The sequence below is a fragment of the Quercus robur genome, chromosome 5, assembly GCF_932294415.1.
Source record: "Quercus robur chromosome 5, dhQueRobu3.1, whole genome shotgun sequence".
Taxonomy (NCBI): domain Eukaryota; kingdom Viridiplantae; phylum Streptophyta; class Magnoliopsida; order Fagales; family Fagaceae; genus Quercus; species Quercus robur.
Window position 1 is genome coordinate 56,540,401 of NC_065538.1, and position 22,139 is coordinate 56,562,539.

At 43.0% G+C, this 22,139-nt stretch overlaps 1 protein-coding gene across 1 annotated transcript; it reads left to right on the forward strand.

The window, feature by feature from the left end:
• Positions 1-764: 764 nt before the first annotated feature.
• On the forward strand, positions 765-7,339 carry LOC126726402 (pterin-4-alpha-carbinolamine dehydratase 2, mitochondrial). The gene is made up of 7 exons (XM_050431665.1): positions 765-942; positions 1,050-1,084; positions 2,037-2,134; positions 5,415-5,500; positions 5,583-5,706; positions 5,824-5,892; positions 6,971-7,339. Exons 1-7 carry the CDS (start codon positions 847-849, stop codon positions 7,057-7,059), a joined length of 597 nt encoding a protein of 198 aa, XP_050287622.1. The 5' UTR covers positions 765-846; the 3' UTR covers positions 7,060-7,339.
• The last annotated feature ends 14,800 nt before the right edge of the window (positions 7,340-22,139 follow it).

Here is a 22,139-nt window from a genome sequence, read left to right on the forward strand (position 1 = left end):
GTCCATGGTAGTTACCTCTCTTTCAAAAAAAAATCTTTGAAATTTCAAAATTCAAGCAATCAATAACTCCCAATATTTTTCACCAATCAAAACTAAAATTGGGTAACACATGTGAGATTCAAGTATTAGCTTTTCTATTTTCTCTGCTCCTTTGTTTCTCAAAAAGTACAAAGTTGTGAGGTTCTCAGGTTTGTCTATTTAACTTTGTTGGATTTGATTATTCATTTTATTTATCATCAATTGAATTCAACTTAAATTTGTAGTTTTCCTCCCTCTATAGGTTAATACTTAGGGTCATGCTAACGAGTGTTCTTAGGGCACTTGTTAAGAATCTAAAAAGTTTTTATGGGAAAAGAAAAAAAAAATTAATGTTTTGACAGCTTTTTTTCATTTCCCATAAAAGTGATGTCAAAATTTTCTTTAATTGGATTTTTAACCAGTGCCCTAAAAGCACTCATTAGCATTTCCTAATACTTAATACTAAATTATATCATCATCTTCCAATTAATAACACGTTGATTACTACATAAACAAAATTGGCAAAAAATAATAATTATTATGGAATTGGCAAAAAATAATAATAATTACGGAATACTTGCCTATGAATGCGCATGGTAATCCTAAAGTATAATAAATACTCTAAATAGTTCCTCAAAAAAAAAAAAAATGCTCTAAATTAATTAAAGTATAATAAATAAATACTCTAAATTAACTTTTTACCGACAAATATAAGAGCCTCAGAGTAATCCCAAACCATTTGATGAGATCGATAGTCGGTTAATAGTTATCAGAAAAAAGTGCGAACCTATCCAATCCCATTATAGATCAGAGTAAACGGCGCTTATTATGAAACATACGATGTTTCGTGACTCTATATCTATGTTTCGGATGCTACGTCTCCATCATCCCATTCTCTGTCTCTCTAAACCTGATCTTTTTAAGGTACCAAACTCTCTCGCTTCTCTTTTTTTGTTAAGCTTTCATGAGTTTTACATAATACCCTTTTGGCTAATCATAAATCTTTGCTTGTGATTTTGTTATGCTTTCAGCCTCCATCGGTGTCTTTGTTTGGAACTCATGGACGGTACTTGCTTTTCCTATCCCATGTTTAATTTCAAGAATAACCCATGTATTGGATTCTCGTTTTTGTTCTGGGTCTAAGTGCAATTCCGAATTTTGTACATGTTCGTTTGTCATATGCTAGTTATAATATTAGAAAAAATATATGTATATATTGGATTTGATGAGTTTAAGCTATGCAGTGCAATGTTTGTGTTTTACCTGATTTTTTTTTATTAATATTTATTGTATATTCCTGAATTAATGTCCAAGTTTAAGAAAATAATTCAATAAGAGTCTTATATGGGTGGCTATAATATATGGGTATAAGAGTCTCTGTGGGAAAACAAGGTGTTGTTTTTGATAGGCCCAGTTGTAGAAAACGAGTTGGGTAATTCTATTTCCGTGGTTTATGGTTTGTAAAGGGCTATTTTCTGAATATGAAGAATGAATGGCGTAGCTAAATATGTCATAATTCGTCTAGCAGGCTGGTGCTTCCCAAACACAGTTTTGTTTTTAGGATTTCCCAAAGAGATTCTTAGACTGACATGTTAATTTTCTGCAATGATATAAGCTAAAGGGGGTCAATTCATGTCCTTTTTGATTCTTATATTCGATTGGTATTTGTGTCTTCGATATAATATCAAATTAGTTCATGAAAGGATTAATGTTTGATTTTTTTGTAGAAACTTTTCCGCTCATGTTGGTGAACATGATAGAGCTCTCTGTCACCTTATGAATCGCACATGATTTACCTAGAGTACTTAGATAATCTTCAGGAAAAATGTAACTCTCTTATATTATTATTGTTACATGGTCTTTGACTTATATACTTGATGCTTTGAAATGACACTCTAAAACTTCTCCTAGTTTTCTGAGATGCTGCTCGTCTTTCCTCTTTTTAAAACTTCCCCCCTTTTCTCATCCATTTCTTTTGGATTTAATTTTATTTGTGCATATGAAATTTGTACTTACAGTTCCAGTATACGAGTAACTGAGATACTTCTAGACCATGTGGGGTTGTCATCAAATAGGAACTCACTTTATGGATTTAGAACTTTTTGCACTGGCCAAGGTGTGTGTGTACATTTAACCAGCTTGTTCATTTGATTATTAAATGTGATTCCACTCTTGTGCCAATCTATATACATCCTTTGCAATTTACATGCAGAACAATGTCCAGGTTCTTTATTTATAATCACCGCACCATTTTGAGGTCATTATTCCATATAGGCCTATTGCTGATCTCAAAGTTTAGGGAATAAGGGGTTTTTTTTTTTGTATTCCATATTGGTCTATTCAAAGAGCGTGAATTGCTTTTAGCATCATATAAATACCCTCTTAATGCTTGGAGAAATCACTTTTTCTTGCTTCACACAAATCCAAACAACTGGTGATTAGATTAGATTTTATGCATGTCTCTCTCTTGATTGATTCCTGTGAGATAATAGTTTCTTCACTTTCTTACTTCTTTGTTTCTTCTTCCATATGACAAAGATTCCAAAATTCTCTTAAAGCTTCGTTTATAATATAACTTTATTTGCCTATTGTCCTGTTTTATAGCCCTGAAACATTTTTATTGAGAATATTAAGTACTATTATTTTTTTTCAATAAATGTTTGGTATGATTTGTGGTGCCTACGTATATTTGTAAGACTGTGTTGCTTCTATGATTAAAGCATGCTATTTTGTGAAAGACTAATTTCTTCACCTTATGTCAATCATTATATTTGCATTATTATTATTTTGGTTAGTCTGATTCCAATTTAAATTCCAATATCTTACTGCATTTAGTTAATATTAGAAATGCTAAAATGTATTGGCAATGCTAAAGCCAAAATTTTAGCCAATGTCCTTTTCTGCCTGGTAGTAGTTCTGAATTTGCAAGATATTTAGGGCCATAACCTAGCCAAGAGCCTTGTAGTTTAATTGGCACCTCCTAGTGTTTCCGACGTAGACATCCAGGGTTCAAATCCCCCACTCCAACTATCAAATTATCAAAAAATAAAAAATAGAATCAGGGCCATAACTTAACTTTACCCTATGCTTAACTATTTTTATATGGTAAGACAAATAAGTATATATTACATGTATATCACACCTCTAATACAGAAGAAGAGAGAAGAGATTAAATCATATACTTTCAACAAATCCCTAAGTCAAGAATCTCTCTATCTCTAGATCTTTCTATTTTTTAGTAAAATAAGTGGTGGAAACCCATAATGATGGTTGGATATCATAGATAACCTTGGGTTTTCACTTCTCAGATGGTTTGGGTTTAATATTCCTCCTTCAAATTTCAATCTAATGTATTTTTGATAATTGTGTTTAGAAATGAAGTATTGGTTTTTGGGTTTTCAAAAATCATTCATCATAGAATATACATAAATTGATATATGAGATGTACATGAGTCAAGAGCTCCTTGGCACTAATTCTAGGACTTGGCTAACCAATATGCATCACGGTGGGTCAGTAAGAGCTTAGAAATTAATTTAAATCCTCTTAGCATTTCCATCGATGATTCTTATTCTTGGAATTCCTTTATCTCAGTCTCTAGATTGGGTGGTAGAATATTTTTCTGCCGTATGCCATTGTTGTTTAGTCTAAGGTTAAAGACCTCATGAATTCTTTGGTATCACTTTTGATGCGTAGCATAAACATTTTATGTGGATTGGTAGTTGCATACATTGCCTAGTAAATGGTTATGAAGGTAATGGAAGTTCTGGTAACTTTGATTTTTTTTTTTTTTTTTGGGTTGATGGTAACTTTGATATGTTAATGAAGCTATAGGCCTGTTTCAAATCAAAATTGCCTCTATTAGCTTAGGGACTGGCCTCTTGTCCTAAAAGGGTGCATGGTCATGAGATGCTTACTAATGCCATAGGTTCAATCTGCCTTTTGTAGCTTCTAATGCAGCATTTGAGGAGACAACTGCAAATAGATTTTAAACTTTGGTAGAATGAATTCAGTCCAAATAAATTTTTTTGACTACATTCTTTTGAGAAATAAATTTTGGTATCATGCTAAAACTCTTACTAGAAAGTAATTATACTAAATGAAATTATGTACGGTTATGTCATTGGAGAATTTATATTTTGTCAATAAATAATATAAAATATTATTCAATGTGACAATTTCTCCAATTTCTCTATAATGATCCACAATTTCTATAATTGCTCTACTACCCTTCCAACCCACAAATACCAGACCAACCCCAACCAAATTATCCAAATCCCAACTTTATCCACCACTGTGAACGACCCAGATTCCCTAATCACAAGTTGGTTTTGTGATTGTGGGGTTCCATTGTCGAATCAAAATGTTACAAACGAAAAGGGTAAAGAAAATTCAAGAAATTGAACTAAATGAATCAAATTCAATTGTCAATCATGCAAAAAATAGTCAGCCTCTTCAAAGACCCATACCAAATCATCGGCCAAGGTTCAAGCTGCCACCATTGTGAAACCCATCCAAACTGCCATCATGCAAAGACCCAGCCACCTGAATAACAACCCCCCACCCCTCTCTCTCCATTAAAGCACAACCACCCTCCATGCCACCTTGAGCCACCATGACCCAAATTGTATAAATAGATTATTGAAAAACTTTGGGAAAATCAATTCAACCTCCATCACCCACATAAAATCACTTTGGGAGAAAAACCACCGTGACCCAAACTCCAAGCCTTTTACTTACATGAACCTGTGCCATGAACCCATAGTCAAGCCACCACACACAATGCCAATCTCCATCACCCAAAATCAAATCAACTACCATTTTCATCCAAACAAAAATCCCCAATCCACTAAATGCATCCTCCCCCAAACCTCCACACTCACTCAAGGGCATGATACCATGGCTACCCACATCCACTAATCTACAATTCAAAAAATAAAGAGGCCTAAAAAAAGAAACAAGAGAAACAGAGCTTGTGCTATCTTGTGCAATATGATATGTGTCCCATTGATTTTTAGCAAGAATTATAACTAGAATCCTTTTTGGCTTAAAATATCGAGAGAGAATGCATTCTCAGAAATCTTACTAAACAGGGGCTAAATTGGTAGTTTACTTCTATTTTATTTTGTTCGGGAGATAGGAGTCGTGTAACTTGTTTACTTCTGACTTCCTTTCTTGTAATAATTATTGTCTTTTTTCTGTATCATGCTTATGCGCTTCCCATATTTTGCTGGCTGCTGCATGCTGCTTTTTAACTTCCAAATTGTGTCTTTTCTATCATCTTTCCATCATTGGCTCTCAATGCCCACTCATTTCATAAGTTGGAATTGGGTACTGTTAGATTTGTCTGAGATTGCATATTTTAAATTGGGTAGTTGTGTGACACATTTGATGTTAGATTTGTCAATTAAGAAGTGTGTGCCATGCGACTTAAAAGATCTGCGACCCATGACCGAAGAAGTGGCAAATGGTCTACTTCGACAGGTTGGTGCTTGCACATATGTTATCTTTCACTCCTTTTTTTTATTATATAAATTCATGTTTCTTAGTGCTCTATATTGTTTAGGTGGCTGGATGGAATTTGGTGAATGAAGGTGGTGTGTTGAAGCTGAATCGATCAATGAAAGTGAAGAGTTTTACCAAAGGTCTGGAATTATTCCAGCTTATAGCTGGTGTTGCAGAAGCAGAAGGTATCTAGCTCATAGCTAATAAGTTTGTGAATATGCACATGCCGTCAATTGAAACACATCGGAAGCATATTTTATGTTGTGAAGTAACAAATTAACAACAATAACTGTTCAATGCAGGTCACCATCCAGATCTTCATCTTGTTGAATGGAACAACATAACGATTGAGATCTGGACTCATGCAGTTGGTAAGAGATATCTATTAATCAAGTAAAATTATCTGTTCTTTTTGTAAAGGCCAATAAAACTGACTGGTTGAATAAACATTTTCTACAGTCCCTCTAATCTGTCATTGTTGAGCTATAAATTTTCTTCTAACCAGGAACAGAAGCAATTATCTTCAACTTATGTTTGTAAAACGTTTTTGCTAACTTTGCTTGTTATGGTTTCAAACTCCCATAGAACATACTTCAGTGTCATAAGTTATTTGACCTGAATTGATGTTGTATTCCTTACACGTATTTCTTACACTTCGTCGGTATCTTCTCAAAGCAAAATGTAATACATATCGCTGATTTGAATCCATTTAAGTAAGCATCAAAATATCCTTTTTTGTGTTGAATACTTAATCAGGAGGTATTAATCTTTTTGAGAACAACAGAGATGGAGAATAATTAGAATCCAATATGTTACATTACTTATGTTAAGGATCACACATAACTGGAAGGTCCTTTTTTTTGGGTGAGTGTGTAGGGTGGGAATTCTATAGGGGCTATATTACTCAAAGGTGTTTAATATATCGGTGCCACATTTTTATAATGTTTATAAATTTCAAGAAAATATGACAAGCAGAAGAAAATAAGGCTTTGTTGTTGTTATAATAGAATATCATTATTGAGTTGGCAAAGCTGGCCCAATTTAGCCGCTTGCTTTGGATTTGGTCCTGGTATCCATTGACCAGCATCTGATGCCATTGTATAATGTTATAGGCTCCTTGAATATTTTTCAGACAATTTTTTTTTCTTTTTTCTTTTGGTTGCTTTTTAGTCTTGGTTATATGTGGCTTAATATATACTTCAGTTTTTTAACCAGGTGGACAGGGTAGTTTCAAGACCTGCATGAATGTGACCCACTCAACAGTGAAATCACCCTATCCTTATTCCTAACCCATTGCATGATAAAACCTGCTACATATCACTCTAACAAAGCATTTGAATTTTGAAGTCATTCTTTTGGAATCTAGTTTCAGACATAATATTTTCTTTTTCTGGCACAAGTTTTCTGTACATTAGAGATGTGCTTTTGACATCATTTTTATTTGTGCAGGTGGACTGACTGAAAATGACTTCATACTTGCTACGAAGATCAATAAGCTGAATATGCATCACCTACTGAGGCGAAAACTTACCGATTAAACAGTCAGTATAATATGGTGTATAAAATCTGTTACGTCGGTGTGATGTAGTGGATTTCTATCTCTTGTTGATATTTTGAGTTTGAAAATAAGGCACATGAATTTTGCATCTGTCATCTGTCAGTGTGGCATACTTGATTTCTGTCTTTTATTGATACAATTTTGAGTTTGAAATGGACCACCTTAGTAGCATTTAGTTTGTGACGAATTTTGGGATATGTGAGACATTGCAGCTGTGTACAGAACACTCAATCCACAGTAGGTGTTCAATATTGCACTATTGTTCTGAAGTTGCAAATTAATTTTCTATTCCATCTCCTGTTAGTGGATCTATATTAGAAGTGCATATGGAGGCCTTATGGTTTGGAGAAAATACAGTATATTTGGTGTATTATGTCTCTCTTATATTACTGGATATAATGTGTGTTACAGGTGAGGCCTACCCTTACAAGAGATGTTTTGAATAATTTCACCATAGACTGCATAATCATGTTCGCAAACCAGCCATTGATAAGAAGCTTCATCTATAAAGCTTGTCCCACATTGTTTGGCTTAAGCAAAATTTTAGTCATATTTAGAATAAGAAGTTACTTTATGTATTTTAACTAATCGTTTTTCACAACATTCCATATCTCTTTATTCTAAACTTTATTTTCTTTAAATATTCTTTCTTCATTTATTTTTATTAAGTCTTCCAACAGTCATTAAATACATTCAATTGTCTTCTCAAAAAAAAAAAAAAAAAAGCATTCAACTGAAACAAAATTTTCTCATAGAAAGAAACAAGTTTCGTGAAGGTCTCTTTGTCCAAATACTTTTAGAATCAATAATAATAATAATAATAATAATAATAATAACTCATAGATTACCTCAAACAAGCAATGTGTAAGTGAAAAGGGACGAGATTGTAAATCATTCAACCATGGAGCTTAATCCATCCAGGTCATTCCCATCAAATACTAACCACTGCCATCAAAGAATCTCCATAGGCACTAAACAAAGAAAGCCTCAAGGAGATGTTAAGGTCCAAGCTTTAAGAGGACAGAAAACATGGGAAAATAAAATTCTCATCAAAAGAAAAAGAAGGGTGTGAGTTGTCTACCTCCCATGAACATGGCTGGGAAAGATTTGCAATTACTTGGGTCTTGAAGCAACCCTCCATGATCACACATCACGAGTTTCTTTTTTTCCTTTTTTGGTTAATCACTACAGCTAAAATCTATTTTAGCTAATGAGATCCTAATCCAATGTGTGTCAATTTTTTAGGTTTATTAGGACTATTTTAGTTGAAATGAAGTTTTGGCTAAAAGCCGTTGGGAGTGCTCTAAGAAGAGAGTTAGTTGTGGTTTTATAACTAATAAGCATCCAAGCTACAAAGATTTGAGTAGATTTGAGGCTTACACCTATAAATAAAGATTTTATGTTTTATACTATTCCCTTTTTCCGGGAAGCAGCTACTTTAGGGGATTTTGTCCCCTTTTAGCTGCTTCGGTTTTTCCTCATTTTTTATATATATACGAGCTTTTGCTTTTATTGTTAGGTGCACTAAGAAATATTTGAGAAACACCAAGAGTAAAGAAAGATGTGTATATATATATATTGTGGGGGCCGGCCCAAAAATGATGGGCTATTCCAAACTCAGGCCCGTCCGAGGAGCGTACTATCCGAGGAAGAGCCTCGTATGCAGCATTACCCAATCCCAGCAGCTCCAAGGAAACCCGTCCGAAAAGTAATTCGTCCTCGGACATCACGAAGCCCAGACGAGAAACTCTGCTCAGCCATTTCAGCTCACCTTCCCCAACATATAAAACGAATTAAATTCAAAATATCTCACGGAAGGCTACCACCACATTAATTGCGTCCCAACCACCCTCTTGGCCGCATTAATGAGGAAAAGACTCCTGAACAGTACCGCCTTGGCCTCTGCAACTCACAAAGGGTCTGATGAGGGCGTCTGATGGGACAGGTGCTCGAGTGGATGCTTGGATGACTAACAGGTGTAAGGCTGGGATGAAAAGAAGAAAAATATATAATGTAGTGAAGTCCCTCAAAGAAGGGACGGCAGAATTGTAAGAGGAACAAGAGAAATAAAATCAGACTTGAGGAATCCTTCTTTACGTTCTTATTTTCTTTCTGCAAACAGTACACTATATGCATTAGACCTATTAGTTTCACTGAGGCCAAGCTCTTTAACCCATTCTCTACAAGTATTTATTGTGGGTTGTGCTTTGGGCCAAGGCCTGATCAACAGAAGTTGGGCCAGGAAAATCGTGCAACCACAATTGGCGCCGTCTGTGGGAAGAGCTAGGGCATCAGCTAGTGCAACGGTCGAGCATGGAAGAACTAGATCCACACCAGGAGGATCCTCACCAAGCCAACTCCCAACGAACACAACCCGCCGAGTCCCAGAGGCAGAATAATCCAACCAACCCAGGCGGCAGGGGGAATCGTGAGGGGAGTGCGCATACCACCCGGACGAGCCAGAGTCACACTCAGACAGGAAGTCATGTGTCTCAGAGGCGAAATAGTCACCAGGCCATGCAGCGAGAGATAGATGACTTAAAAAGGAAGTTACGACGTGTACAACGAAGACGATCTCCCTCTGACTCAGGCGAGTCTTCTAATGCGGAGGACATGAGCTATAGACGAAGGTCAAGGACCCCCCCAAGCGAGACCTTTTCTTACGTAAAGGAACCACGCCCGGTACGGAAGTATGAGAGCCCACCCAGCAAAGGTTCGGGGAGCGACGCCATGAAGAAGGCGTTGGATCAGATCTCAAGGTCACCCTTTACGAGTAAAATCGAAGGGGCTAAGCTGCCAAGACGCTTCAACCAACCGGTATTCGCCATCTATACCGGCAGAACAGACCCGGTAGAGCACGTGAGTCAGTTCAACCAGAAGATGGCGATCTATTCGCAAAACGAAGCCCTGATGTGCAAGATCTTCCCATCCAGCTTGGGATCGATGGCAATGAGGTGGTTCAACAGCCTGAGGACAAACTCCGTAGGCTCCTACAAGCAGCTCACTCAAGCTTTTTGCTCCCGTTTTATTACAAATACCAGAGTCCCTCGACCTCTCAGTTCGCTGCTGTCCTTGTCTATGCATGAAGGAGAAACTCTGAAAGCATACTCGGACAGGTATTGGGAGGTGTATAACGATTTAGACGACGACCATGATAATGTTGCTATCAGCACGTTCAAAAGCGGCCTCCCTACCTGGCATGGCTTGAGGAAATCCCTCACCGGAAAACCTGTTACTGACGTCCAACAGTTAATGGATAGGATCGACAAGTACAAAAGGGTGGAGGAGGATCAGCTGCAAGGGAAGGGGAAGGAGAAGGTTGTCCCCTTTAAAGCAAATGATTTCAGGACGGAACGTCACAATCCTGGTCAGCCGAGGAGAGATTTTCCGCGACAGGCTGGGCAGAGCACCCCGCAAACAGTGAATGCCGTATTCAGAGAGCCGGTGCAACAGATACTGGAGAAAGTAAGGGATGAACCCTATTTCAGATGGCCGGGAAAGATGGCTGGAAACCCCGACAATCGTAATCAGAACTTGTATTGCCAATATCATCAAGACCACGGGCATACTACTGAGGACTGCAGGAATTTGTGGAATCACCTGGATCAATTGGTCCGAGAAGGAAAGCTACGTCACCTGCTGCACCCATCGAGCAGCCATCCTGGCCAAGCGACACAAGAGCCTCGAAGGGACGTGTCTCTAAGACCCCCCACCGGGACGATACATGTCATCCTCGCTGCACCAGGAAGAACTGGGCCACCCATCCCCAGGGTATTGGCCGTGGACCACCTTCCCTCCGAGGGTAGACAAAGGGAACCCAAAAGGATAAAAAAGGGAAGCTCTTTGATACTGGGATTCTCGGATGAGGATAAGGGAGGAACAATTCAACCTCACGATGACGCCTTGGTGGTCACCTTGCGGATTGGGGGTTTCGATCTGAAAAGGGTATTAGTAGACTCTGGAAGTGCGGTGGAGATAATGTACCCCGACCTATACAAGGGGCTGAATCTGAAGCCAGAAGACTTGACAGCTTATGATTCCCCCCTCCTCAGCTTCGAGGGGAAGCTTGTAACGCCAAAGGGGCAAATCCGACTGCCCATACAGACCGGGGCGGAAGTGGTGGAGGTGAATTTCATTGTGGTTGACGCTTATTCACCCTACACCGCGATAGTCGCAAGGCCATGGATCCACAGCCTAGAGGCCGTGACCTCCACACTTCACCAGAAAGTGAAATACCCATCCAGAGGACGAGTGGAAGAGATCCGAGGAGATCAGGCCGTGGCCAGGAAGTGCATGGTGGCCGCCATTTTACATCGGCCCTTGGTCGAGACCTCGGCCCCAAAGAGCTTATAGCAGCCAACCTCCTCGGCAAAGCAAGACGAGGGGTGGGCCGAGGAGATAAGGTGTGAAGGCCTAGATAAGATTGCTGTCAGTGATGACCCGGAGAAGTTCTTTCAGGTCGGCTCTGAATTGCCCTCTCAAGAAAAGGAGGAACTGGTCAGATTTCTCAGAGAAAACGTCGATGTATTCGCTTGGGACACCTACGATGCCCCGGGAGTCGATCCCAGCCTTATTTGTCACCACTTGAACGTCAACCCCTCTTCCACTCCGAGGAAGCAGCCACCCCGACGCCCTTCAAAGGAGCACGCTAGTGCCGTGAGAGACGAGGTGGCAAAATTAAAAAGGGCAGGGGCTATCAAAGAGGTCTTTTATCCCGAGTGGTTGGCGAACACAGTGGTGGTAAGGAAGAAGACGGGGAAGTGGAGGGTCTGCGTAGACTTCACGGACCTGAACAAGGCGTGCCCCAAGGACCCATTCCCCCTACCCAAAATTGACCGATTGGTGGACGCGACCGTGGGGCACCCTCGAATGAGTTTCCTGGACGCCTTCCAGGGCTATCATCAGATACCCCTTGCGCTAGAGAACCAAGAGAAAAAGGCTTTCATGACGCCCATCGGGAACTATCATTATAAGGTGATGCCGTTCGGACTAAAGAACGCGGGTTCGACATACCAAAGGATGATGACTCGGATGTTCGAGCCACAACTGGGCAAGATCATTGAGGTGTATATAGACGATATGGTCGTGAAGAGCAAAAGGGTGTCCGAACACGTGAAAGACCTTGGAACCATCTTCGCTATCTTGAAGGAGCACCGCTTGCGGCTAAATGCCTCCAAATGCTCATTCGGGGTCGGGTCTGGGAAATTCCTAGGGTACATGGTCACCCATAGAGGAATAGAAGTAAGTCCTGACCAAATCAAAGCCATTAACAGTCTACAGACTCCTCGGAACCCGAAGGAAGTGCAGAAGCTCACTGGCATGATTGCGGCATTAAGCCGGTTCATATCACGATCGGCGGATCGATGTCGACCTTTTTACCTCCTGATAAACAAGTGGAAAGAGTTTAAATGGTCAGAGGATTGCGTTCAGGCTTTCCAGCAGCTTAAGGACTACTTGTCCCGACCACCCATCATGTCCAGTCCGGAGGCAGACGAGGTGCTGTTTGCCTACATCACCGTAGCTCCCCACGCCGTAAGCCTGGTATTAATACGGGATGATAATGGGGTGCAGCGACCGGTGTACTATGTGAGCAAGTCACTACATGAAGCCGAGGTGCGATACCTACCCTTAGAGAAGGCAATTTTGGCGATAGTGCATGCAACCCGGAAGCTTCCTCATTACTTTCAGGCGCACACGGTCATCGTCCTGACTCAGCTTCCACTTCGAGCCGTGCTTCGAAGTGCTGACTACACAGGAAGGATCGCCATGTGGAGTGCTCTTCTGGGGGCTTTTGATATTAAATATATGCCCAGACCCTCCATCAAAGGACAGGTCCTCGCGGACTTGGTAGCAGAATTCGCTGAGCCCTCTATAGAAACGGTGACCGAGAAGAAAGACCCGTGCGGAAAACTGGTCGGCGCGATTTCGGCCGGGGAAACCATGCATTGGAAGGTCTACGTGGATGGTGCGGCCAACCAGAGAGGATCAGGAGTTGGGATAGTTTTAATATCGCCAGACGGCGCTGTCATTGAAAAGTCATTAAGGCTCGGATTCTCGGCTACGAACAATGAAGCCGAATACGAAGCCTTACTTCAAGGAATGGCAATGGTTCAAAGGTTGGGTGGAAGAGTAATAGAAGCCTTCTCGGACTCCAGATTAGTGGTCGGACAAGTGATGGAAGAGCTGGAAGCTCGAGATACTAGGATGCGAGAGTATCTGGGACAAGTCAAACGGCTACAGGAGAGTTTTGAATCCTTCAGTTTAACGCACATCTCCAGGAGCGTAAACACTCATGCAGACTCGCTGGCCACTCTTGCCACATCCTCGGCACATAATTTGCCACGAGTAATCCTAGTCGAAGATTTAGTTAAGGCCAGTCCCATCAGTGGAAACCCGACCCAAGTCCATCAGATAAGACAAAGCCCTAGTTGGATGGACCCCCTAAGGAATTTCCTCCAAGATGAGATCCTACCGGAAGAAAGACTAGAAGCCGAGAAGATACGTAGAAATGCTCCTCGTTTTTGGCTATCAGAGGACCGCAAACTTTATCGGCGCTCATACTCTGGACCGTACCTGCTCTGCGTACATCCAGAAGAGTCCGAGTCTCTTCTTGAAGAGTTGCATGAGGGAGTATGTGGAAGTCACACCGGAGGAAGATCGCTGGCGCACAGGGCACTCACCCAAGGATACTGGTGGCCGAACATGCAGAGACAAGCCCAGGAATACGCTAAGAAGTGCGATCAGTGCCAAAGATTCGCCCCAAATATCCACCAACCCGGAGGGGTTCTCAACCCACTCTCCAGTCCATGGCCGTTCGCGCAATGGGGTCTTGATATTGTCGGACCTTTCCCCAAGGCTGCGGGGAACAAGCGATACATAATAGTCGGAACCGATTACTTCACTAAATGGGTGGAGGCTGAGCCTTTGGCCAACATCAGGGACGTGGACGCCCAGAAATTCATCTGGAAGAACATTATCACCCGCTTCGGAACTCCGAGAACACTTATTTCCGACAATGGTCTTCAGTTTGACAGCAAGAATTTTAGGGAGTATTGCCGTGAGTTTGGGATCATTAATCGATATTCCACTCCCGCATACCCCCAAGGAAATGGGCAAGTCGAGGCCGTGAACAAGGTCATAGTGAACGGGTTGAAGAAAAGACTGGATGAGTCAAAGGGGAAATGGGTAGAAGAACTACCGCACGTCTTATGGACATATCGGACAACGCCGTGGCGTTCAACCGGTGAAACTCCCTTCTCAATGACTTACGGGGCAGAGGCTGTGCTTCCAATCGAGAACAACTTCCCCACGTTGAGGTCTAGTTCGTTTACCACAGGTGATAACGATGAGTTGTTAGGAAGCAGTCTGGACCTAGCCGAGGAAAGAAGGGAAAAGGCCACGATTCACATGGCCTATTATCACCAGAAGCTAAGACAAGGGTATGATGCTAACGTCAAACTGCGGCCTCTGGGTCCAGGTGATCTCGTGATGAGGAAGATTATTGGCAGCGCAAAGAACCCCTCTTGGGGCAAGTTGGGGCCCAATTGGGAGGGACCATACCGTGTCACATCCGTGGCCGGAATAGGCGCCTACTACCTGGAGGATTTGGATGAAAAAGCTGTACCTCGACCATGGAATGTAAATAACCTCAGGAGGTATTATTATTAATAAAAATGGCTTAGCATACGTTCTCTTTCATGACTATTTGCCGCTTGCCAGTCTACATTACAATTATTTATAAGTTTTAAACAGAGCCCAAGTCCTGCATGGCTCCTCGGACCACAGACTTGGGGTAAATTAATACTTAAGCCGATTATTTATAAGTTTTAAACAGAACCCAAGTCCTGCATGGCTCCTCGGACCACAGACTTGGGGGAAATTGTTACTTAAGCCAACTATTTATAAGTTCTAAACAAAACCAAAGTCCTGCATGGCTCCTCGGACCACAGACTTTAGGGGAAGTTATTACTCATGACAGCTCATAGTTTTAAACAGAACCTAAGTCCTGCATGGCTCCTCGGACCACAGACTCTAGGGGAAGTTATTACTCATGACAAGTCATAGTTTTAAGCAGAACCTAAGCCCTGCCTGGCTCCTCGGACCACAGACTTTTGGGGAGATTATTACTTGTGATAGATTGGGAGATTGTTACTTAAAGGAAATCACTTTTAATACATGCGCACCGTCTAGCACCATCGCGACCCTCGAATGAGCAACCGAAAAACCCATTTTCATTTTGACCGTTTGCCTATATCTACCTCGTTGCAAATGTTTAAAAAAAAAAAAAAACGCTATCGACATACATTCTTAGTAAGCAAAACGAACATTTTATATTAATATTCCGAGTACATTAAAAGGAGAGGTCCTTACAAAAGAATGAAAAAACAAAGACAACTCTCATAAAAATAAATAAAAAAAAATAAAAAAAAAAAAAAAAAAAAAGAGGGGGCTAATCCTTAGCGGGAGAACCTTCTTTCTGCTCGGGCTGAGGAGGAGGAACCTCAATGATAGAGTCTGTGGCAGGATCCTTAGCCACATCAGACACAAGGACGGCATCAGGCACCGCCAGGTCTTGCTCCGAAGCGACTTGGGCTTCATCAGGACTAGCTCGGATCTCCGGAGGATAGAAGATGCTCTCGGGCAGCCTTAGGGCCGAATCCGCAGGACCTCCTGCAGCGTCGAGAGCATGAGCCCATGAAATGTCGCAGTACTCCCTGCACACCTCAGGGATCTCCTCGGACAGCCTGGCCTCAGTCTCTTCGGCCCCAAGCTGACGAGCAGCATTCTTCTCAGCCTCTGTGGCCTCTCGGATCAGCTGGGCCTCCTCCTTTGCCAGCCTCAGCTCATCCTCTACCTTTTGCAGGGCAGTCCTGAGATCCTGCACTGCCTGCCTCTCGGTGTTAAGGTTAAGCTGAGCCGTGTACAGTTGTTTGCGCTGGTCCTCCGCCTGATCCTCGGCACTCTTCAAGCCAGCCTCTGCACTTTTACGTCGGTTCTCCGAATCCTTGAACTCAGCCGTGAGTTTAGTGTGATCATGCCTGAGGGACCCCAAGGCTTTCTCCACCTCTGTCCGAGCCTGGGTCTCAGCCTCAGCCAGGTTGCGGCTATTACGGCAAAACTCCTCAGCCACAAAGACCTGCTGAGTAATCTGCGGACAAAACAAGAGCGTCCTTAAAAGAAAAATATATAATCTAACAGGAGCAAGTAAATGGACAAAATAGTAAAAGGATTACTTACCAGCGCGAGATCCCTTTTAAGGGATAGAAAGAGCTCGGACTGAGTGCACCGCCTGTAGGCCTCCATGTCCCGAGGAAGAAGTAGGGGCTGCTCTAAGGCCTCCGCCACGTACCCTGCCCGGCCACGATTATACTCTCGGACCGAAGCAGTGTAAGGAATGGCGAGCCCATCCAGCTCCAACTTTGGGTCCCATTGACGAGGGGCGGTGCGCACTTCAGCAAGGTTCCCCTCATCCCTACTGTCCGAGGAGGTGCCCCTTTTGCTCCTCGGCGCCCGTGTGGTTTTCTGCTGCTTGGCCGGCTGGACAGCCACCTCGCCCTCCTCAGGCGTGTCCACCGGCCTCTTCTTCTTCAGGTCCGGGATAACCTTAAGGCCAAGGTCCGAGACGCCCTGGGGGACCGCCGGGGGAAGGGTCTTGGCCTGAGATGGAGTTGGCCCCTTCGAAGATTGACCCTTTGGTGACTGACCTTTCCCCCTGGAGGACATCAACTCCTTCAAGGACTTCCCTTTTCCTGCCATGGGCTCGGCCTCTTCGTCTGAGGTATCGTCCGAGCAGATAACGATTGGGGGAACACCAACTGCAGAATGTCGGTCCTGCTCGGCTTCAGGATTGGAAGACTCCCCTAAAGGATTTTGCTGAATTTCCTCCTCGAAGTAAAACTCGTCTATTTCTGCCTCAAGAGAAAGACGGGAAGATTCAGTTTCTTCTTCAATCAGAGCAGCCGCGCCAGGCTCATTTACCGGAGGAAGCTGCTCCGCTAAGTAGGGATTCCTGACCCCAGGCAGCACTACTGGTGGCAAATCGTGTGGAGCTAGGAACCTGTTTCGGGACACGTCAATCCTAGCCAACCTCGGACTGCCCGCCCTTATAGCGTGACCGATTGCCTGGAAAGCACTGCTCAGAGGTTGATAGCCCAAAACCAGATGGGCCGCACGCAACTGTCCGTCCCCGATAACGTAAATCTCCTACCTGAGAAGATAATTCAGCGCTGGCACATTCGTAAGGTCTATCCGAGGAGCGACGTGAATTTTGTCTGCAAACAACCAAGAAAAGTGAGGTCAGATCATGAAATTTTCCAATTACAAAGAAAGCCAGAAAAAATAACCCCTCAACACTAAATCCTTTCCCCAAAAAAGATAAATCCTAAAAGCGCCGCACCTGGGTTTCCTGCCCGAGTTGGACAGTGAATACCGTCGAACCACTCCCCAGAAGCAATGAGGAAGTCATCCTTCACGGTCTTATTGGAAACTGGAAGACAAGAGATCAACCTAACGACCTCGTTCCGGGATTTAAGATAATACCCATCATCCCCGAGGCGGTGGCATTCGTACAAATAAGCCACATCATGCCAAGTGAGGCCTAGATTCATCCGCTCGTTTAAGACTGTTGAGGTCTAAAAAATCACAGCAAAAAATAAGCCCAAGAAAGAATAAGCTAAGCCCAAGAAAGAGTGAGTTAAGCCCAGAAGAAGAAAAAAAGACCAAGTCCAAAGGTATTATACTAAAGGCCCTGAGGATCCCGAAGCCCAGAAAAGGAAAAGCAACCAAAAAAGAAAAAAAGAGAGAACATCACAACAAAGTATAAGGCGCGAGGATCCTCGGGCACCATCAATGAGCGCGAAGAAAGAAGAAGACTAGGACAGATCGATAGAAAGAAAAACGAGAAAAAAACAAAAGGACGCAAGCGACCCTTCATGGCACAGACAGAAAAGGCGTCGGGGAACCAAAACAAGGAAGAAGAATGTTAACAAAACGATTTCAAAAGAGCAGAACAGGATTCCGCCCAAATAGGAAAGAAACGGAGAAGTAAAAGACACCGGAAGTGAGGATGCCGAGAAGGGCATACCTCAGCACACCCCAAAGAGGATGGCCAACCAGAAACTTTCGAAGGAATCAGAACCAAGAGAAGGAAAGAATGAGAGAAAACGGAAAAGGGGACTTACCGAGATGATGAGGACAGAACATACTCTGTTCACAAAAGACCAAAACAGGGGAACCAACGGTTCCCCAAGACGCCCAGAAAACTCCACTATAAAAGGAGAGGATGGGTTGTGAAGAAAAGCAGCGAGAAAAAAAGAAAGGAACAATAGAAAGAAGAGATTCACTAGAAAAATCATCAGAAAGTTTAGGCAGAAAGAAAATACTAAAGGGAAAGACAAATACTGCTTCCCGATATCCTGTAAAAGCAACTATGGCACATACTCGGATCCAACAAGAATCAAACTTCGCAAGTTTTGAAGGCTGAAATAGCCATTCAAGACTGCAATTTTTGAGCTTGATTGGACCTTGTATCACGTCCTAGTAAGCTTGCTGTAATCAAACAGATAATGCTTTAATGAAATATTGTCCCCAGGATCCCCACAGTACTTTTTTTTTTTTATTGTCTTGCTAATCCTGCTTAATCTTTCTTTCTGAACTTACGTTGTTAATTTTGGCACTCCTCGATATCCTCGTTTATTGTCAGGAACATTTCTCTGCATTCGCTTGATTCTTAAACAGCCATTTAGCTGCGGTGAGTCAAGGCCTAGTCCACCAAATCCCCTTTTTCTTTTTTCACTCAGGCTCGGGATCCTTGGGCCTGAGTATCCCGAAAAAGACACTCTCACATTTTGGCGACTCCGCTGGGGACTGGGCAAAGAAGAAGGAAGAAACAATCCCTTCACAGAGAATGCCTCCAAGACAAAGAAACAGCAAAGGAACCAATGTGCCACCTACGGCCTCTGAACCTGTAGGAGAAAACGAGGAAGTCTCCAGGCAAGGAGGTGGGATACCCTTGGTGGAACAGGAGGTTGTGTCGGAACAAAGACACGCAAGACAGGAACCAGACCTAATGGCCAGGATGACAGCAATGTTAAAGGATTTGGAGCAAGAAGTTCGTCTTCTCAAAGAAGGCAGGACACAGGAAGTCAGAGACAACATTCCCCCTACTGGCCACCAAGATGGGACCCAGCCAGAAGGAGGGTCAGCAGTAGGAGGAAGAGCCAACCCTCAGTATTTGACACTGGCAGACGTCAATGCCCTCTTGGAGCAAGAAAGGGAAAAACTCTCAGGGATCCCCAAGCAATTCTCTCGGGATCCCCCGTTCCCTCCAGAACTCCTTGGCAAACCATATCCTAAGGGATACGAACCCCCAAAGTTCCATCCTTTTGATGGGAGGAATGGAAGTGCCGTGGAACATGTGAGCAGGTTTGTCCACACTATGGGCCCTTATGCAGGAGATAAAGAATTATGTCTAAGGGAATTTGCCAAATCTTTGGTAGATAGGGCATACACCTGGTACACCACGTTGAGACCCGGGTCCATCAAGACCTGGGATGAGATGATGGAAAAATTCTGCGCCAAATATTACCCTGGTGAAGACAAAATCACTTTCCAGAACCTGCAGATGGTGAGGCAGAGACCTGGAGAAGATCCTGTTCAGTTTATTAAAAGATTCGAAGATGTGTCTCTAGACTGCTATGGAGACCATGAAGAAAAGGAGCTCGTGGAAACCTGCATAGCCAACATGCTTTTTGACTACAGGCTCAACCTTGAAAATTTATGTATCACACAGTTTGCTGATCTGCTGCAAAGAACCAGAAGGACGGCGCAAACCATGAGAACCAAAAGGCTGCCCGCATCCCAAGCTATGACAGCATCAACAGGAGAAAAAAGGAAAAGACCAGACGGAAAGGTGTTTGAAGAACCACCAGTGATCCCATGCACAGCTGAGGAGTTAAGCCATGTCCTAGACAAATGGATTGGAGATGGGGTTGTTAGGCCATTCACTGTGTCCAGGCCACCAACCGAAGAAGAAAGAAAGAATCCTTTATTTTGCAGAATCCATAACTATGTGAAGCACTCCACCAAGGACTGCTGGACCCTTCGCAGATTATTCCACAAAAAGTTGAGAGAAGGAACCCTGGAGCTCACCCAAAAGGAACCAGAAGTGCAGATGAACCCCTTACCTAACCACAAAGGAAAAGGGGTGGTAGCAGTAGTAATACATGGGAACCCAGCAGAGGCAGGAGAATCTGAAGGATCCTTCCACCCGAGTACAGTCAAGACCCTCCAAAAGAATCCTAAGTTCAAGTCACTATTCAATCAATTAGGATTCGGACCAGAAGCAAGAAGAGTGGCCACAGAGTCTCTCATGAGTATAGCAGCAGATTCAGGGATGGAATGTTTTACAGCTGAGTCACATGCTAGTCGAGCTTTCCTGGAGACAACCAATGCAATAACTTTCACTGATGAGGACATGGAGATTGAGCACCCAGACCACCGTAGACCCCTCTATTTAATGGCCACCATAAACGGCGTTCAAGTCAGGAGAGCACTGGTGGATACAGGGGCATCACTCAACCTCATAGCCTTGAGTACCTTGGAAGCTGTTGGCTTAGCTGACAGAAGGATCCTGGGGACCCCCATGGAGATAACAGGATTTGGAGGATCGGTGGAAGCAACAGAAGGATACGTACAGCTAGCCCTAAGGGTAGGGCCAATAGTAGCTTTGACAAGGTTTCATGTGATTAATGCAGAAGTTTCTTATCACGTACTGCTGGGACGCCCGTGGCTTCACAAACATCGTCTTATTCCATCCACGTTCCATCAATGCATTAAAGGGAGACTGAATGGGAGGCCCATAAGGATCCCTGCCAATCATAATCCTTTCAGCCAGGGAGAAGTGAACTTTGCAGAAACAATGTTTTATGATGAGTTGGAGCCAGATGATGAGAACCCCACCCCAGGGACCCCGGGGGCACCTATCCTAGAAGAAGAAGAAGGAGGAAGGAGCACCCGTGACCTGAGAAACCTTTTAGAAAGAAAAAGACAAAAGAGGGAGCCCAGCTCTTCAGGATCCCGAGAATGTGTGGTGGTGCGGGAACCTGGGGGAAGGCTAATTTATCGTTTGTGAAGGTGCGCGGGGCCCGAATGCATTGTGCAGGAAGGTCCCGGACCACCAAGTTGCATGATGGCCCAAGAAGAAATCCCAGAAGAACCAGTTAAGGAGGCCCAGATTCAGCCCGAGGAAGAACTGAAGGAAGTAGACCTGGGAACAGAACCAGGATCCCGGAAACCTGTTTTCATTAGCAGTCAATTGGTGGCTCAAGAAAGAGAACAACTGGTAGCCTTACTTCAAAAATACAGAGATGTGTTTGCATGGACTTATGATGAGATGCCTGGTCTAGACCCGGAGTTAGTAGTCCATTCTCTTAATGTGGAACCAGGGGTGAGGCCAGTAGTCCAACCAGCCAGGGTCTTCCACACTGAGGTAGAAGCTCAAATAGTCCAAGAAGTCAAGAAATTACTAACAGCTGGTTTTATCAAACCCATCCAACACCCAAAATGGCTTTCCAACATTGTACCTGTGAAGAAGAAGAATGGTCAAATCCGCTGCTGTGTAGACTTTCGCAACTTGAACAAGGCATGTCCTAAAGATGAGTTCCCCTTGCCCAATATCGATCTCCTTGTAGATTCAGCTGCAGGAAACTCAATGTTCTCGTTTATGGACGGGTACAGTGGATACAATCAAATTCGCATGGCAGCCAAAGATGCAGAGAAGACGGCATTCAGAACTCCGATTGGGAACTTTTACTACACTGTAATGCCCTTTGGCCTCAAAAATGCGGGGGCTACGTATCAACGAACCATGACAGCCATTTTCCATGACATGATGCATGAGGAGATGGAAGATTATGTAGACGATATTGTGGTCAAGTCAAAAACCAGAACAGGACATTTCCAAGTACTTGAGCAGGTCTTTGAAAGATGCAGGAAATACAAGTTACGTATGAACCCCATGAAGTGCGCCTTTGGAGTGTCTGCTGGAAAGTTCCTTGGGTT

Excerpts from the sequence above, each read along its gene's own strand:
- LOC126726402 (XM_050431665.1), top strand. The coding sequence starts at position 847 with ATGAAACATACGATGTTTCGTGACTCTATATCTATGTTTCGGATGCTA. Across the intron at positions 2,135-5,414 it reads AACTTTTTGCACTGGCCAAG|ATTTGTCAATTAAGAAGTGT; the intron begins GTGTGTGTGTAC and ends ATTTGATGTTAG. Across the intron at positions 5,501-5,582 it reads CAAATGGTCTACTTCGACAG|GTGGCTGGATGGAATTTGGT; the intron begins GTTGGTGCTTGC and ends TATATTGTTTAG.